The sequence below is a fragment of the Portunus trituberculatus genome, chromosome 40 (assembly GCF_017591435.1).
Source record: "Portunus trituberculatus isolate SZX2019 chromosome 40, ASM1759143v1, whole genome shotgun sequence".
NCBI classification, from domain to species: domain Eukaryota; kingdom Metazoa; phylum Arthropoda; class Malacostraca; order Decapoda; family Portunidae; genus Portunus; species Portunus trituberculatus.
The window spans coordinates 15,692,902-15,711,065 of NC_059294.1; the positions used below are offsets into that span (position 1 = coordinate 15,692,902).

General features: G+C 44.1%; 1 protein-coding gene across 1 annotated transcript in view; it reads right to left on the reverse strand.

The window, feature by feature from the left end:
• Nucleotides 1-18,164, reverse strand: part of LOC123515850 — an 81,171-nt gene that overhangs the window by 47,858 nt on the left and 15,149 nt on the right. Inside the window, exons 2-5 of the mRNA XM_045274737.1 lie at nucleotides 15,633-15,690; nucleotides 14,733-14,843; nucleotides 6,159-6,189; nucleotides 3,838-4,763 (exon numbers count right to left, since the gene is read on the reverse strand). Of these exons, the coding sequence (XP_045130672.1) occupies nucleotides 3,838-4,763; nucleotides 6,159-6,189; nucleotides 14,733-14,843; nucleotides 15,633-15,690 (1,126 nt within the window). The remainder of the gene's footprint in view (nucleotides 1-3,837; nucleotides 4,764-6,158; nucleotides 6,190-14,732; nucleotides 14,844-15,632; nucleotides 15,691-18,164) is intronic.

Consider the following 18,164-nt stretch of genomic DNA (forward strand, 5'->3'; position numbering starts at 1 on the left):
CGAGCCTCTCCTGCCTAAGCCGCTCCGGAGGAGACACCAGGAATGGAGTTCATGTATGCGGTATGACAAGTGGCATCAGTCGGGATTTCATGACAAAAAGTTGAATAATGATGGAATTTATAGGGGCTGAGAACATGTGGAGGCAACGCCCCGCCCATGCGGCCAATCCGCCCCGCCCCTACCCCTCATGACAGGGACAGGTGTGATGTTGCCCTCGTCCCGCTGCCGGTGACCCACATCTTGGTGAGGCACCTGGAGGGCGGTGGCGGGGTCAAGCTGTGACCAGAGGGAGGTCAGAAAAATGCCTGCCTGCGTGCGGAGCGGGGCAGGGTGGTGCCTGCCACTGTGCTGGCCAGACGGCAAGTGTGTGGAGGAGTAAGCTTACAGGTCCGGGAGGGTCACACCCAGGTCAGGCGAGCGCCCTGCCAGCGAGGTGCTTCACCCAGAGAACTCCCATAATCCTGATTACTGATAACAACACTACTTCTGGGAGCTAGTCATTGATTAAAATATTATCTTGCGCATAACTATTCATGCATTATTTTTTTTCAAGAAACTATTAATACACGCACTTATCTACGTTGGATGCATGCAATGTGTAATTACACAAGAGTATGTATGATGTTCCTCATAATTCACTATTACATAAAGTGTGTGTGTGTGTGTGTGTGTTTCACTGTTTGGTCTGCTGCAGTCTCTGACGAGACAGCCAGACGTTACCCTACGGAACGAGCTCAGAGCTCATTATTTCCGATCTTCGGATAGGCCTGAGACCAGGCACACACCACACACCGGGACAACAAGGTCACAACTCCTCGATTTACATCCCGTACCTACTCACTGCTAGGTGAACCGGGGCTACACGTGAAAGGAGACACCCAAATATCTCCATCCGGCCGGGGAATCGAAGCCCGGTCCTCTGGCTTGTGAAGCCAGTGCTCTAACCACTGAGCTACCGGGCGTGAGTGTGTGTGTGTGTGTGTGTGTGTGTGTGTGTGTTGACGCACTGACACGAGGATGCAGCAATTAGAAAAGTATAAGGGAATGTCAGACGACAACGATTTATGTACAGACAGACGCTTGCACAAACGCACACGGCGTAGTGTAGTGGTTAGCACGCTCGACTCACAATCGAGAGGGTCCGGGTTCGAGTCCCGGTAAGCGGCGAGGCAAATTGGCAAGCCTCTTAATGTGTAGCCCCTGTTCACCTAGCAGTAAATAGGTACGGGATGTAACTCGAGGGGTTGTGGCTTCGCTTTCCCGATGTGTGGAGTGTGTGTTGTGGTCTCAGTCCTATCCGAAGATCGGTCTATGAGCTCTGAGCTCGCTCCGTAATGGGGAAGATTGGCTGGGTGACCAGTAGAAGACCGTCGTGAATTACACGCGTACACCGAAAAGGACGGACGAACGGACGGACGGACGGACACACACACACACACACACACACACACACACACACACACCACGTAGTGTAGTGGTTAGCACGCTAGGCTCCCAACCGAGAGGGTCCGGGTTCGAGTCCCGGGAATCGGCGAGGCAAAAGGACAAGCCTCTTAATGTGTGGCCCCTGTTCACCTAGCAGTAAATAGGAACGGGATGTAACTCGAGGGATTGTGGCCTCGCTTTCCCGGTGTGTGGAGTGTGTTGTGTGGTTTTAGTCCTACCCGAAGATCGGTCTATGAGCTCTGAGCTGGGTGACCAGTAGGCGACCGTGGTGGTGGTGAATAACACACACACACACACACACACACACACACACACACACACACACACACACACACATGCACACCTGAATAAACGGTGTTAAGTTATTCTGCAGGTGTACACAAGACCGCCATTGTATCGTCGTGCTGCTGTTTACCTTTGTGTTTGCTCTTCTCCAGTCTGTCTGCTCGCTTTCCATACCTCTTCTACTTTTACATTAACCTGCTCGCTTGTCTCTGCCATCTTCCTTACTTCTCTGCCTGCGTGTCAACACCTTCGTCTACCCTCCCCCCGCACTACACCCATCCGCCAACCCACCCATCAGCCCTCCCGCCCTTCTTGTCTGACTGAGCCCACCTGCTGTCTGCTTGTTGCGGAACTACTTCACTTGTCATGTCTTGCTTTCAGTCTCTCTCTCTCTCTCTCTCTCTCTCTCTCTCTCTCTCTCTCTCTCTCTCTCTCTCTCTCTCTCTCTCTCACGTAGTCTTCGATTGAATATAAACAAGGCGAGAACAGGAGAGGAGGAGGAGGAGGAGGAGGAGGAGGAGGAGGAGGAGCAGCAGCTTAGTGATGCGTTGGAGGTTGAAAATGTTAAGGCTTTGGAGAGGAAAAAAATAAAAAGTGAGAGATCATCAACTAATCTGAGAACAAAGAAGTGGTCAGCGATGATGAGGAGATGAGGTAAGCATGCGGTGGTGGTGCCCGGCATGAGTGAGTGTTAAAGAGTCATGGCCAAACATAAGAGGGATGATGCACCTGTTCAGTTCTTACTCTCATTTATTCAGATGTTTGGTGTAGCGGCAAAACACCTTTTGTTGACCTCGTCTTTCACCAATCCTCCAGAAACCAAGGGTGTTGATGAGGGTGATAACATATTTCTCTCTCTCTCTCTCTCTCTCTCTCTCTCTCTCTCTCTCTCTCTCTCTCTCTTTCTCTGATGATAAAGACAATTCTCAAACACAAAAAGAAATAAGAATAAGTATACAAGAGTATAATGTTACATCGAAAGGCCTTTGTAAGATAGTAAGACACCACACACATGCACCACTGTTCACTTGAGTGCCTACATCTTGCTTCCCCATGTTACGATGCCTATACCACACAGTGCACCACCCAACATCAAGAAAACTATATACTTCATGTCTTCTCTAAACAATATAATCAATAACTTTTAGTTTGACGTACAGAAGTTACTCAGTTACCATTTATTTATTGATTTTTTTTTTTTCCATTTCACAGCCAAGTATGAATCACATCAGAGGAGCAGTGTGCATGTACCCGCCCCTCGCGTCACGCCTGCAGCTCACATGTCACCGCTGCCTCGCCCACACACATGGCTGGCGAGCTTTAACCTCTAAGCAGCCTGCACGTCACATGACAACACCAGTCGCCATCGACAGTCTGACCAACACAGGCAACCGTTCTCAGTAACCCGTGCACCTCACTGATCTTTACCTGGGCTGTACAGATATGAACATAAATAGCCTTACTTGCGTCACGGAGATCAGTGTATCATTTCATATACTCACGTCTAGTTAATATCATAGTGCCTACAGTTACTCTTCCCTGCAGTCATACCGGCCAGACACACCCCCGTCCGCCACTCAGATGCGCCGCATCCCTCACGTCAATCACTTTCCGTGTGGGCCACACTTGCTCGCGGCAGCGCATGGCGGCAAGGCTCGTCAGGTTGTCCCTACTAACTGGCCCTTACCGAGGTGACTAAGCGAACAGCTCGATGATTTAACATGTCCTGCATGGAGTCATTGCACTGTGGTAGGAACAGACGATATTATTCTCAAATTACCCTTAATGACGACAAAACTGGTTCTCGCTGTAAATATAGCTCGTCACGAAATATACACTAAAAAATTATAAAAAACAGGAAATGTTTATTATATTTTTTGACCTCATGACACGAATGTCAGTCGCCTCAATGCATGCAGCACCGATCACACTGCTGCTGCACACCCAGGCCGTCCTATCTACCCCGACCTGCCGCCGATTCCCTTCCCGGACAAGTTATAAATCCCTCCCCCCCTCCCCTCCACTCCCCCGACCTGTTGCTCCTGACCTCTACCGTTGCAATAACACAGAAGAACCCGACAGGTCTGAAGGACACCTCGAACCTACCTTGTGCTTGGGCGGGTGCTAGGGTCGCGAGGGCGGTGGGCGGCACATGGTCGGTGTTGTTGGTGGGTGGGTCGAACAGCATGACTGTGGGCGGGGCGCATGGCTCACTCCGCCCACGCCCACCTTTCTTTCCTTCTCCTGCGGCCGAGCCTCCCACAGACAATCTTCCGTCACCTTCCTTCACCTTCACTCCTCCATCATTCTCTATAACTTTTTCTTTCTCCTTCACTTCTTTGTTTTCCCTCCCGCCACCCAGGAGTGTTGGCAGCACAGCCTCCTTCCTCCTCCTCCTCCTCCTCCCCGCTCGGCGTGGCACTGTGTTGCTGCTGCTGCCTCTGCACAGGACACCGCTAGGGCCCTCCTGATATACGCTGCATTGAGAGTAACAACCACTGCTATCACTACAAGTGTCACAGTTTCGGTCGGCCACTGACACTAGAGTCGACAATATCTGACATAGTAAAAGCAGCAGAAATTCAAACAACAGGAGGAGAAGGAGAAGGAGAGGGATACTGGTGGAACAGTCGAACACTGCGGCAGAAAAGTGGGGAGGCAATACGCTGCTCGGCACGACACCTGGGCTGCACTCAGGCACACAGGGTTGCACGATGCCGACCGGCCGGGACACACAGCGCGCGTGACCGGCCGTCACTGTAGTACGAGACGACTGGCGCTCCAGACTTGGTGGCGGTGGTGGTGAGGGTAAAGGTGGGGGAGGTGGCGCTAGCCGTGGCGGCGGCGGCGGCGGCGGCGGTGGGGGATAGTGGCGGGTGGCGCGTACTGATGCCAAAATACGGTGCTTTCCCCTATTCTTGCAGCTGGTAGACCACCTGTGGAGGACGGCTGGCACGGCCTCAGACAAGGAGAACCAAAGCTGCGCCGGCGATGCAGGCCGCCACGACACGGGCCGCGGCGTGGGAGGGTGTCTCGCCGGATGATTCGGAGCAGGATATTGTGTGTGTGTGTGTGTGTGTCTCTCTCTCTCTCTCTCTCTCTCTCTCTCTCTCTCTCTCTCTCTCTGTGTGTGTGTGTCCGTCTGTCTGTCTGTATGTCTGTCTGTCTGTCTGTCTGTCTGTCTGTCTGTGTGTGTTTGTGTGTGTGTGCCGTCAATCATGAAAAACAATAGAATGCTTACTTGCAGACACACACACAAAACAACACAAATGCCTTGCACTTCGACACACACATATCGCAGCCTCGGAGTGCTGCTGTCCCCAGCCTCCTCCATCTCTTTTGCGTCGCTGATCACCTTCCCCACCTTACCAGTTATTAAGCTGTACGTACAATATAAAAAAATTCACGCTAAGGAATAAGCAGCATGGTAGCAGCGCTTCAGTCAACCCGACACGCGCTTGAATGCATTCAAACCGTAGCAAGAGGACAACGGCTGAGAGACTGGAAGTGTCTGCTGTAGATCTGTTTCATACTTCCCTTTCAGGCTAGGTAAGTGCTACAAAAATTCAGAAAATACAAGTACAACAATACTGAACAAGACACCTGCGTCAGTACCCCCACAAGGCAGGTGTCCGCATCCCTTATTTGTGGCCCACTCCCCTCATCTCTCACACTACGTTTTTTTATTTATTTATTTATTTTTTTTTTTTTGCCTCACATTACTGCTCGTTTATCATGTTTTTGATGCTCTCTGGCAAGGAAGCGAAATTCTTGCTGGCGTTGAATGACTACTGGGTAAGTGTGCTGCCTCTACTGTGTCTAGAAATTCAGCTCTCTGAGACCTAAATAATTACAGGTAGAAAAGTTAAAACAGTCCAACCAGTAATTATGACGTAATGTTAATGATCATTACTACTACTAATAGTACTACTACTAATAGTACTACTACTACTACTACTACTAATAATAATAATAATAATAATAATAATAATAATAATAATAATAATAATAATAATAATAATACCATCTGTATTGCTAGTGTCAATAATAATAATAATAATAATAATAATAATAATAATAATAATAATGATAAAAATTATAATAATAATAAATAAGAGAGAGAGAGAGAGAGAGAGAGAGAGAGAGAGTGTGTGTGTGTGTATTCCGAAGGAGGGTTGGTGGTGGGACATTGACGAGGAGGGGAGGGAAGGGGAGGGAGACTGCACGGAAGGTGGAAGTGAGGGAACCAGTGGTGGGGTTAGTGGAATGGGCGAGGGGAAGAAGGTGGGATAGTGAGCGAGGATGGAAGTAGAAGGGGAGGGGAGGAGAGGAAGGGAGGGGATGTAGGAGGGAATGCTGGAGGGAGGGTGAGTGTGTGGGAGTGAGTGCGCGAAGGAGGGTGAGGTGGAGGAGCCAGACTGCTTGACCTTGTGCTGCGCAGGTCCGTCTGAAGGTCGTCTGCGGGACAATGCTGAGTGCTGAGTGCGTGTCTGTGGTTGCTAAGGCCGTGCTGCTCACCTACTTTGAAACCTCCGTAAAAACAAACCCCACACGGAATGACGCTGAGTCAAAATTTTTTCAAAAGGTAACACCCGCTCATGGCAACACTGATTCTTAATAATTCTGGTACTACCTCTGGAATTCACTTCACTGACTCACCTGAACATCAGGTGATGTATAATGCTGACTCGAGTAAACACAAACCAATAGGGAAAAATAACCATAAACCTCTACAGAAATCATTTGAACGCAACTGAACACTGAAAACTATTTCAGCCACACATAAATACTGAATAAACTCAATGTTAATGGAGCGGAAAAAAATTACAAATAAATAATCAAACTCTGGTAAACATTAGCTAATGGATACAATGAAACAAAACACTTCAACTAACACAGACGCTTTTAAGTTTGTCGTCGAAACCTTTTAATAATCTGACAGTATATGTCTAAAGGAAAGACACAAACAATGACTCTGGTGAACATCAAATACTGACTCTTGACAAACATCGACTACAGTAAACATCGACTCAGATAACGAGGACTGACCGACATAACTGAATCGAAACAGAGTGCTGGCTTTGCGCTTGAAGAACAATGACTCCCCGAACACTGACTCGAATCGAAAGAAGCACCGAGTGAACACGTAACTCGAGTCGACGAACCAGGAAGAAAGACGACAGAAGAGCGCGACATAAGAACAATGTGACGTGTGTGTGTGTGTGTGTGTGTGTGTGTGTGACTTTTTCTGTATCACAAAACGCTACACAGAATCAGCAGGTGAGGGTGGAGTCGAGTCGAGAGAAACGTTTTATAATAGCATGAGTCAAATTCCTGTCTGTCTGGTAACCTGTCTATCTGTCTGTCTAACTGTTTGTCTGATTACGTTTGTCCACTTATCTGTCTGACTAGCGTATTCACTGTATAACTGATTGACTGGTTGATTGTGTGGCTGCTTGCATGACTGACTGTATGAATGGTTGATTGTAACTGTGTTTGTATGATTAACTCACTATATGACTGAAGGATTGGATAATTATTCGTCTGTCTGTTTGTCCGCTTGCTTTACTGTGTAAGTGTATGTACCTGTCTGCATGCAATAATTATGTATGTATTTATGTACATAATGAAATAAACGTGTTTTTATCTCCTACTCCTTCCTGTTTGTCATCGTCTCAGCCTGTCTGTCTATCCTGCAGTTTCTCTCTCTCTCTCTCTCTCTCTCTCTCTCTCTCTCTCTCTCTCTCTCTCTCTCTCTCTCTCTCTCTCTCTCTCTCTCTCTCTCTCTCTCTCTCTCTCTCTCTCTCTCTCTCTCTCTCTCTCTCTCTCTCTCTCTCTCTCTCTCTCTCTCTCTCTCTCTCTCTCTCTCTCTCTCTCTCTCTCTCTCTCTCTCTCTCTCTCTCTCTCGTTAAGGGAGCGTCTATCGATATATCCGTTTCCTTCTTTATACCTGTCTATATCTGCCTGTTAATAACACATATGAAGAATAACATGACACATTCCTTCACTGCGTAACCTGACAAAACAAGAAAAAAAAAGAAAAAAACAACCCGATCTAGTGCCTCACCTCCACCACCACCACCACCTCCTCCTCCTCCTCCTCCCACATAAACTCGACACCCAGCACCTCACAACCACCATCCACTACCACTTCATACTACACTGACTACCTTCAGCTACACACACACACACACACACACACACACACACGGTCATCTAGTCTTTCACCATCACACACCATAGCACACCATCCAATGCAACTACAATCCACAACACACACTCAAACACCACCACAACCACTACCACCACTACCACCACACTACTGCACACCACACCATACAACCCTTCTATACCTCCTATCATCATCACCTATCGTCATCACTAGACACATACAACCAATGAATTACTACAAATACACACGCACGTCTACAACAGCAACATTCACCACCACCACTACCATCACCACCACCATACAACCACAGTCAGTTATCACACGGAAACAAGCAATTCAGACCCAACACAACACCATTAAATTGCCACACAACTCTGCCTACCACATCACGCACTCATGTAACCACCACACCACGGTTCATATTCTGAAACGCCTCTCCTCGCACCTCCTTTATCTTAGAAATCCAAAAAATTTTCTAATTGAATTTTACTTGTTCTTTTTTTTTTTAATCAAGGTTATGCTTGTGGTTCTAGTGACATATCAACAAGGTGTCTACAGCATTAACAGGAGAAACACTCTTAAGAATCCGTCTAATCATCTCTGTGGCTTTGAAATTGGTCGTAGTGAGAGAGCAAAGCGTTTCAGAATGAGGGCGCAGCGAATACAAATCACTTACTTCTCCCTCCACAACAGAAACACGTCTCTAGTACATGACACAAACCTCACTTCACGTATTACTGGAGATCCGTATACACCTAAGCACCTTCCCTTCTGCAGAGAACCGTAGCACCTGCAGGAAAATGAGGTAAAGGAAAAGGAGGAGGAGCGAGAGGAGGATGAAGAGGAAGAAGAGATGACCGTGTCCCGACGGTTGATGCAGCGCTGTCGGCTGACTCTGCTATTTCTAGAGAGCGACCGTCACCAGCGCACAGCCAGCCTGTCCCAGCGTCACTCCGTCTCGCCTCATTCGCAGTATTTAAAGCTATCTTTACTCTACCTACCTTTCGTCATATATTTTTTGTCTCTTCTTCAATCCACTATATTTATCATCAGTCTGCTAATTCCTTCCTTCCTCTTATTGCTTTTGTTGCATGTTTTCTCGTCTATCTGTCGCAACTGCTCTCTCTCTCTCTCTCTCTCTCTCTCTCTCTCTCTCTCTCTCTCTCTCTCTCTCTCTGTGTGTGTGTGTGTGTGGATGAGGATATGGATGTGGGTGGGGTGTAGGCGTGTGGTTGTGTCCATGTCGGGTTGGTGTGGGTGGATTAATGTTAACGATAATGGGTGTGCTGTAAGCATAATGTTGGCGTGTGCACGTGTGTAAGCATATACTTGGACACCTAGATGTATATGTGTGTGTGTGTGTGTGTGTGTGTGTGTGTGTGTGTGTGTGTGTGTGTGTGTGTGTGTGTGTGTGTGTGTGTGTGTGTGTGTGTGTGTGTGTGTGTGTGTGTGTGTGAGAGAGAGAGAGAGAGAGAGAGAGAGAGAGAGAGAGAGAGAGAGAGAGAGAGAGAGAGAGAGAGAGAGAGAGAGAGAGAGAGAGAGAGAGAGAGGGGGTAAGGGTGAGCTACAGACAGGCAGCTTGATAGATACATAGATAGACAGATAGCCGGACAAACAGCCACAGTCAGACAGAAGAAGCATTTTATAAGAAAAAACATTTTCTTACTTCCCTTCATCTATTTTCTTTTCGTGTTCTTTTTCGTATTTTTCTTTTATCCTGTTTTTTCTTTGTCATCGCTTCCCCTCATGTACTTAAAAAAAATCTGAGAACAACTTGGTGTCGTGAAAGAAAGGACGAAGAGGACGAAGAAATAAGCAAAACAGATAAACAAAAGAGACAGAGAGAGAGAGAGAGAGAGAGAGACGACAACAATAACAAGAGAAGACAAAAGAAGTAGAGAAACATTGATGCTTCAAACAATACAAAGGAAAAGAAAAAAAAAAAACCTGTCCGGAGGGAAGATGATGGCGACGATTATGACCAAGCTGTTGATGATGATGATGATGATGATGATGATGATGATGATGATGATGGAAGTCTAGATTGCAAGTGGAACTGATGGCAGTGAAAATGAGTACAAAGCATGAAGGACGGAGACACAGGAGGAGGAGGAGGAGGAGGAGGAGGAGGAATGGGTGTGGGGAAGGGAGGAGATTGCTGGACTAAGCTGGTTATTTATTTTACATTGTTTTTGATAAATTGGCATGACGCTGCAGTTAAGCTATAATGAGCCTTGAGGAGAGAGAGAGAGAGAGAGAGTGTGTGTGTGTGTGTGTGTGTGTGTGTGACAGGTATGTCGCTTTAAGTCTACAATGGTCTTCAGTGTGTGTGTGTGTGTGTGTGTGTGTGTGTGTGTGTGTGTGTGTGTGATGTATGCATCTATGTAGCTCTGGTTTCAAGGTCATGATGAGTTGCTAGCTACGTGCGAAGTCTGGTTTATTGTGTAACCCAAACGGTGGCGTGTATCAAGTTTGCCATTTGTCAGTGTTATCGTGCAGCGCGTTTTTAATTTACAATTTTTCCTTTGTGCCTCTAGTAATGGTTCCCTCCACATTTTTTAACATTTATTATTTTTCCGATGTAGTTTTATCGTCCACATTAACCATTCGTCATATTATATTCTATACACAGTATTTTTGTGGTTAGCTAATCAGTTTATTGTTCTGTACATATACATGAATCTATCTGTTCGTGCTTTCATTTATAAATACATATCATAAGGGTGTTTTACCAATGTGCAAGTTTACAGACTGTACTTGTTGAGACGAACTGCGTGACCGGCGAGGCCGCTGTCACCGCCACGCCAAGGGGACTGCAGGAGTGCGGTGGTTCAGGGGCCTCGCTCTTCATTAACGGTGTCAAGTTGATGGAAAATTCGTCCCTTACTGATAACCTGGAGATTCTGTGTGTTGTGAATCTTTTCACATGAAAAAAATGTAATAGTGAATATACGTAAAAGATGAAAGATTACTTATATCTGTGATAATTTTGTCTTTTACCAGTAACTCATTCCAAAAATTCGAAAGAGAGGACTAAGTACAAAGAACGTGTTATTAAGGCAAAAAAAAAAAAAAAGTTAGACCCAATATTTGAGTGCGAATTATTTTTTTCAAGCAACAGAAAAGTTATGAATATGTGAAATAGCTTTTGAAAACAACCTTTGGTATATGAGAGACCACCACCACCATCACCACCACCAAAACCTCTTCCTCCTTCTCCTCCCATTCCTCCTCCTCCTTCTGCATAGTCATGAACATGCGATAATGAAATAAAATTACTGACCAACTGGAAACTAAGGAAGCCAATTTGCATTTTGCTATGACGATTACAAACTTAACGACCCAAACACTATTTATGTTTCAACAACTTCACACTAATTGCCTTAATGACATGATTGCGCGTATTTTCTTCACCCACAGGGTACAAGCGTGTCAGTGGCCTCAGCAAGGAGGACTTACTCCTGAAGTATGTTTGTAAGTATGGACTTATTACAGCAGTTCATTATTGTGAAATGTCTCTTAAAATATGAAAATAAAAAAAAAATATTAGGATTAATAAAAACTATCAGTAAATATGAAAATATTGAGTGTAAATCTATCCAATATTCCCTATATAATGGTTGCAGTAGAGCAATGAAAATGTTCAACAAATTTTGCTTTTCTTCCTTCTCAAAAATATCATACATCAAAAATAAGGTAGTACAAAACGGGGTTCAAATTCGGTACAAATTTCAAATCACATAATGAAATTTGTAAAAGGCAGAAAATACCTTCTCGTGAAGCATTTATCTGCTTCATGCTGAACCGACGCACTCGCAGAGCTGCAACCAGCAACAACGCCCCCCTGACAGCAGCACGTCCATGATGACTCCTACACTCAGCTACTATCGACAACACTCAACACGACAAAGACATGTTTTGCGATAGCTGGCAACTGCCTCCTACACTGCTGCTTGTAGTGATGTGCTTCAATACATATGTGTACATTTTTCATAACGATTTAATTATAATATTATGAAACATAGTCAAGTACGTACATTGTATATATCACAAATTAATATTACCTCATTGATTTTAGAAATGCTATTTTGGATGCCTAACTGAAACGTAACTAACCATATCATCAAGTGCCCAGACACAGACGTGAATCTAACTATTCCTATTTCTATTGGTCAGAAAATTCTAATGCATTACAGATACAATTATATATATATATATATATATATATATATATATATATATATATATATATATATATATATATATATATATATATATATATATACACACACACACACACACACACATATATATATATATATATATATATATATATATATATATATATATATATATATATATATATATATATATATATATATATATACACACATAAATATATATCACGATTCAATAGCTGAACATTGCACTTCGTGATATCATCAGTGGACGTTTGCATCATTTTAACGTTTTAATCATTTATCTACTTAGCAATTTTCATAAACAAAATCTTATGCGTTTTTAATTATTTATTACCATGCAGTCAACTTGATTTTTTGAGATTTCCAAATAACTGCCGCAAATTTATTCACATACAACAACGTTGGGAACAACTTCGCAATACTCTTCACTAAAATTGAATGAAACGATGAGTACCATGCCAAAATGGTTTGACAGAGCATATGAAACACGCCTCTATCAGACACAAACAGTAAATTTGTCTGAAGAAAATAATAAGATTAATTATACTGCTACTCGCAGCAACAGTCGTGTTTTTATAAGAAATAAATCATAATGAGGAGGTTGCCTTACTGCAGGATGGTGAGAGGCACTCATCGCAGTGTGACAGCGCTTCGTGTAGCGGCGACCTGTACACATTAGCGACATTATGGCACTGTTCTCATCACCGTCATAATTATACACTGCCCTCAAAACAACAAATAAAATTTATTAAACAAACAAAGAGATATATGAGTAAACGAAGAAAGAAAAAAATAAAAGAAAGAAAGAAAGAAAGAAAGAAACATCAATATGTCAGGTTACACATAAAACCAAAAAAACAGAGAGAAAGAGAGAGAGAGAGAGAGAGAGAGAGAGAGAGAGAGAGAGAGAGAGAGAGAGAGAGAGACTAACATAGGGCAAAACTAACTCATTGCACCCGGCATCAAGTAAAAGGGTGAGTAATTGAAAATTTCTATTTCTTTTTTCAATACTGCAAAACAGCGAGAAAGAAATAAAGTAGAAAAACAGAGCAGACATTGAATTTCCAGTACACAGAATTCTGTCAATCTTACAGCGGCGCCTCGTCATCCCTGTCGTTCAGCCCCTCATCATATCACGTCACTTGGTCATCAACATCCTTTTCTTCCCTTCACCTCTTACTCTTTTTCACTCACTTTCATTCCTCTTCTTTCTGTTCCTCCTCTCATGACGCTCTTCTACAACTCTTTTTGCGTCGCCCTCCATAATTTTACTCGCTTCTTCGCCATCTTCACAAAGCGCTCACAACAAACTCGCTGTTCACTAATATTTTTTCTTCATTACCCGATACATTCGTGACACTCATTGCCACACTTCACGTTACCTTGAATGCTTACATTGGTGCACGTTCCCTAATCATAGACACATTGCTGCAATTTGATTTTTTTTTTTTTTTTTTGCTGAATTTCCGGCGCACTGTATCTAAAATTTCTTGGCATATCAGTGAAAAGACCTTTTCTGGCCACAAACTCTATGATCTTAACACCAACATAATCTATTTGACACTGTGCTACACATTTTTTGTACGCTAAATTACACACACACACACACACACACACACACACACACACACACACACACCCGGTAGCTCAGTGGTTAGAGTGCTGGCTTCACAAGCCAGAGGACCGGGGTTTGATTCCCCGGCCGGGTGGAGATATTTGGGTGTGTCTCCTTTCACGTGTAGCCCCTGTTCACCTAGCAGTGAGTAGGTATGGGATGTAAATCGAGGAGTTTTGACCTTGTTGTCCCGGTGTGTGGTGTGTGCCTGGTCTCAGGCCTATCCGAAGATCGGAAATAATGAGCTCTGAGCTCGTTCCGTAGGGTAACGTCTGGCTGTCTCGTCAGAGACTGCAGCAGATCAAACAGTGAAACACACACACACAACGATAGCTGTGTAATCAGTGGTTTAGAAACATGATAGAAAATTGTAAGTGAAGAAAGCCGTTAAGAAAGACCTAGGATTTGAAAATGTACTGGACTGTAACTATATCTAGACGCCAATTGAGATCTGTACCGCTGCTGCTGCTGCTGCAGAGAAGCTGACAAGAACCCATGATATATGACACTTTTTCTCTCTGGTAGCTGATTCAATGAGCGCAAGAACGGGTAAGGCTGAGCAATTCAATTCTGCACGACACTCGCTTGGGTGACCCTAACACACATGCAAAGTTTCGCCTAAATCTAGTTACACTTGATAGGATCTTGAAAAGGCAGGCAGATAGACATGCATCCCTTGCGTATATCATACTGTACCCCCACATCTCTCTCTCTCTCTCTCTCTCTCTCTCTCTCTCTGGAGTTGGCGTAGGATGTCTATTGACTCCACCTTGAACTGAAAAGCACCATTAACAATTCATTTTTGCATCCTCAACGCCTTCCTTTTTTAGTCGTGACCAACAACTAACGGTTCTCTCTCGTCTATTTGTCAGAACTTTAAATAATCTTACTAAAATACTCATCCGCCCTCTCGCCCTCAACAAAAACATAGGATCAGTAACATGAAGGGGGTTCAATGATTAATGACTCTAATGGCGCCACAACAACGGGGTCATAATGGCGCAGCAACTACTTGAGAGGGACACGACAGGAGCTTGACGCCTCACCTTCTTCCTTTCGGTGCACATGACGACCAGGCGCGGCTCCCCACCCACGTCATCCTTCCTGTGAGGCTTAGCACTCTCTACACAGGAACGTGATGCTTTAGGAACACAGTAAATGTTTGGGTGATGCTGCCAGGCCTCCTCCTCCTCCTCCTCCTCCTCCTCCTCCTCCTCCTCCTCCTCCTCCTTCTTCTCCTCCACCTCCTCCTCCTTCTACTAGGTAAATTGAAGTCACATGGTATAGAAAGAAAAATTCTCATATGGCTTGAAGACTGGCTTTCTGAGAGAAAAAACGCGCGTTGGTAAATGGTAAATTTTCAAAATGGCGAGAACTTTTAAGCGGTGTATCACAGGGATCTGTGCTCGGCCCTGTTCTTTTCCTTATTTACGTTAATGATATCGACGAGGGCCTCACCTGTAAAGCGTCTAAGTTTGCTGATGATACTAAAATAATAAAGTAGTCACAACAGAGGATAAAAGACAACTACAATCAGATCTCGACCGCTTAGCCACTTGGTCAGACAAGTGGCAGATGAGTTTCAATGTAGATAAATGTAAAGTGTTGCACATTGGTAGTAATAATGATCATACTGATTACTCAATGAACGGTTCCGAGCTTCTCAAGGTTAATGAGGAAAAAGACTTAGGCGTTATAATTATCTCACATGTAAAGTCAAGTAAACACTGCTCGGAAGTAGTTAAAATAGCGAAAAAATTGGTTGGGTTTTTTTTTCATTCAAATCAGAAGGCGTCATTCTCACATTGTTTAATGCGCTCGTCCGACCTTAACTTGAGTACTGTGTCCAGTTCTGGTCACCCCATTACAGGAAAGATATAGACAACCTGGAGAGAATCAAAAGAAGAGTCACCAAGTTGATCCCATGACTGCGTAACAAGCCTTATGAGGAGCGCTTGAAGGAACTCAACCTGTTGAGTTTAGAGATGCACAAATGCGAGTAGATTTAATTGAACTGTTTAAAATGTTCTGGGGTTTTGATAACGTAAATGTAAACAACTATCTCATCATTAACACTTCCAACACCATTAGAAATAATGGTTACAAGATTATAGGTAAGTGTTTCAGATCAGATGAGGCTAAACATTATTTCTTCAATAAAATTGTAAATGTCTGGAACTCTCTCCCAGCACAGGTTGTCCGTAGCAGTATAATGAAAACTTTTTTTTTTTTTTTTTTAGTTACTGAACTAGATAGTATCACTTCTCTTTCAGTCTTTCCTATCACATCTTTGACTTGCTCTCTCCCTGTGCCTTTTTGTTTTTTCTTCCTTGAACCCTGGTGTCCTTAAGCCTCTGACTCTTAGAGTCTGTACTGGTAGCACAAGCACACAGACAGCCTCGTTAGGCCCAATAGGGCTGTTGCTGTCTGTTTCTTCCGTTGTATCTCTTTGTATTCCTCCTCCTCCTCCTCCTCCTCCTCCTCCTCCTCCTATCTTTCTCACTTTCATTCCCACAGTCTCGGCACGCTGCCCCCTTCCCCTCAACTCCCAGTCTAGGACCATACAGTTAACTGGATAATCGAATAAGAAAGAGGAAGAATTTTAGGGTAACATAAAAGAAATGAAAGAATACAAAATATAAAGGATAAGGGATGATGTCTCGCAATTTAAGAGTAAGACCATTCAAATATAAACCCATAGACCCTCATTTATGATGACATTATTGTAATCCATATTAATTTGTTTGTGGAAAAAAATCTCTCCTTTTAACAACTATTTTCTTATTGTCATTGTAATTCAACGTTTTATTAATTTTTTTTAAATTACAGCCATATTCTGATTCTGCTGGAGCGTCGGTAGAAAGTTCACGAGCTGTTAATTTTTTCTTCAGTTTCTTTTTATAAGTGGTTCCTGTGGAGACCTGGGGGAGGTACACTATAGAAATAGGTTTCTTACTAAGACTTTGTATGCTGGGTTGTCGTTCCCGACAGGTTCAGGGGTCAAAGAGACAGATGAGCACTGAAGCCACGCGTGCCTATTGCGCATGCCATATTACTTCTACCTATCCTGAACCCCCAGACGATGCTGCTGGACAGACTAGAGTAAGCGCTCATCACCACCACCACTAACAGCAACAGTCCAGCACTCTAGCTACAACCCATCCCTCATACTCGAACCTTGTATTTCCCTCCACTCTACTTCACTCGTACTAATTCATTTATTTGTTTCGGGTTAGAGACACATACAGATAAGATTATCATTTAAGTTTATGACATAGAATGAATAGATAGATAAAAAGACAAACAGACACAGATAGACAAACACACACAGATATATAAACAAAGATAAATGAATAGATAGATAGACATTAGATACATACATACAAAGACAAAGGCAGACAGATAAAGATCATAAAACAAAAAATAAGTATCAAAATTCATGGAGCTCATATGAACCGAATACACACACACACACACACACACACACACACACACACACACACACACACACACACACACACACACACACACACACACACACACACACGGCCCGGTAGCTCAGTGGTTAGAGCGCTGGCTTCACAAGCCAGATGACCGGGGTTCGATTCCCCGGCCGGGTGGAGATATTTGGGTGTGTCTCCTTTCACGTGTAGCCCTTGTTCACCTAGCAGTGAGTAGGTACGGGATGTAAATCGAGGAGTTGTGACCTTGTTGTCCCGGTGTGTGGTGTGTGCCTGGTCTCAGACCTATCCGAAGATCGGAAATAATGAGCTCTGAGCTCGTTCCGTAGGGTAACGTCTGGCTGTCTCGTCAGAGACTGCAGCAGATCAAACAAACAGTGAATTACACACACACACACACACACGAACATCACTCACGCCACACCGAACCATCTCCCCACATCTCCCTCCCCCAGTATTCCTCACCTCACTTGGCAGACAAAAGGTTGGATACGTGTGTTGGGGGGAGGGACTCTTATAAAGATGGCCATTCATCTGATATTTATATCTGTCTATATTCTGGTGCAACGAGACTCTTCAGGTACCCAAGAGTGTCTGTCAGTGAGTGTTTTCTGAAGCCATAGGAAAAGAATAGAGTAAAATAAGAATCATAAATATATACATCAGAGAGAGAGAGAGAGAGAGAGAGAGAGAGAGAGAGAGAGCATATAGTCTCGTGCCACCAGATGGTCAAATATAATGCTGGAAAACGTGCGGGTTATGACTAAATCCTTGCCTTTGTGTATAAAGAGTACTATGAATTTTTCACATTCTTTTTACAACATGCTAAGCTCCTCACCACTTGTACCGTACCTGTTCTTCTTCTCTCTCTCTCTCTCTCTCTCTCTCTCTCTCTCTCTCTCTCTCTCTCTCTCTCTCTCTCTCTCTCTCTCTCTCTCTCTCTCTCTCTCTCTCTCTCTCTCTCTCTCTCTCTCTCTCTCTCT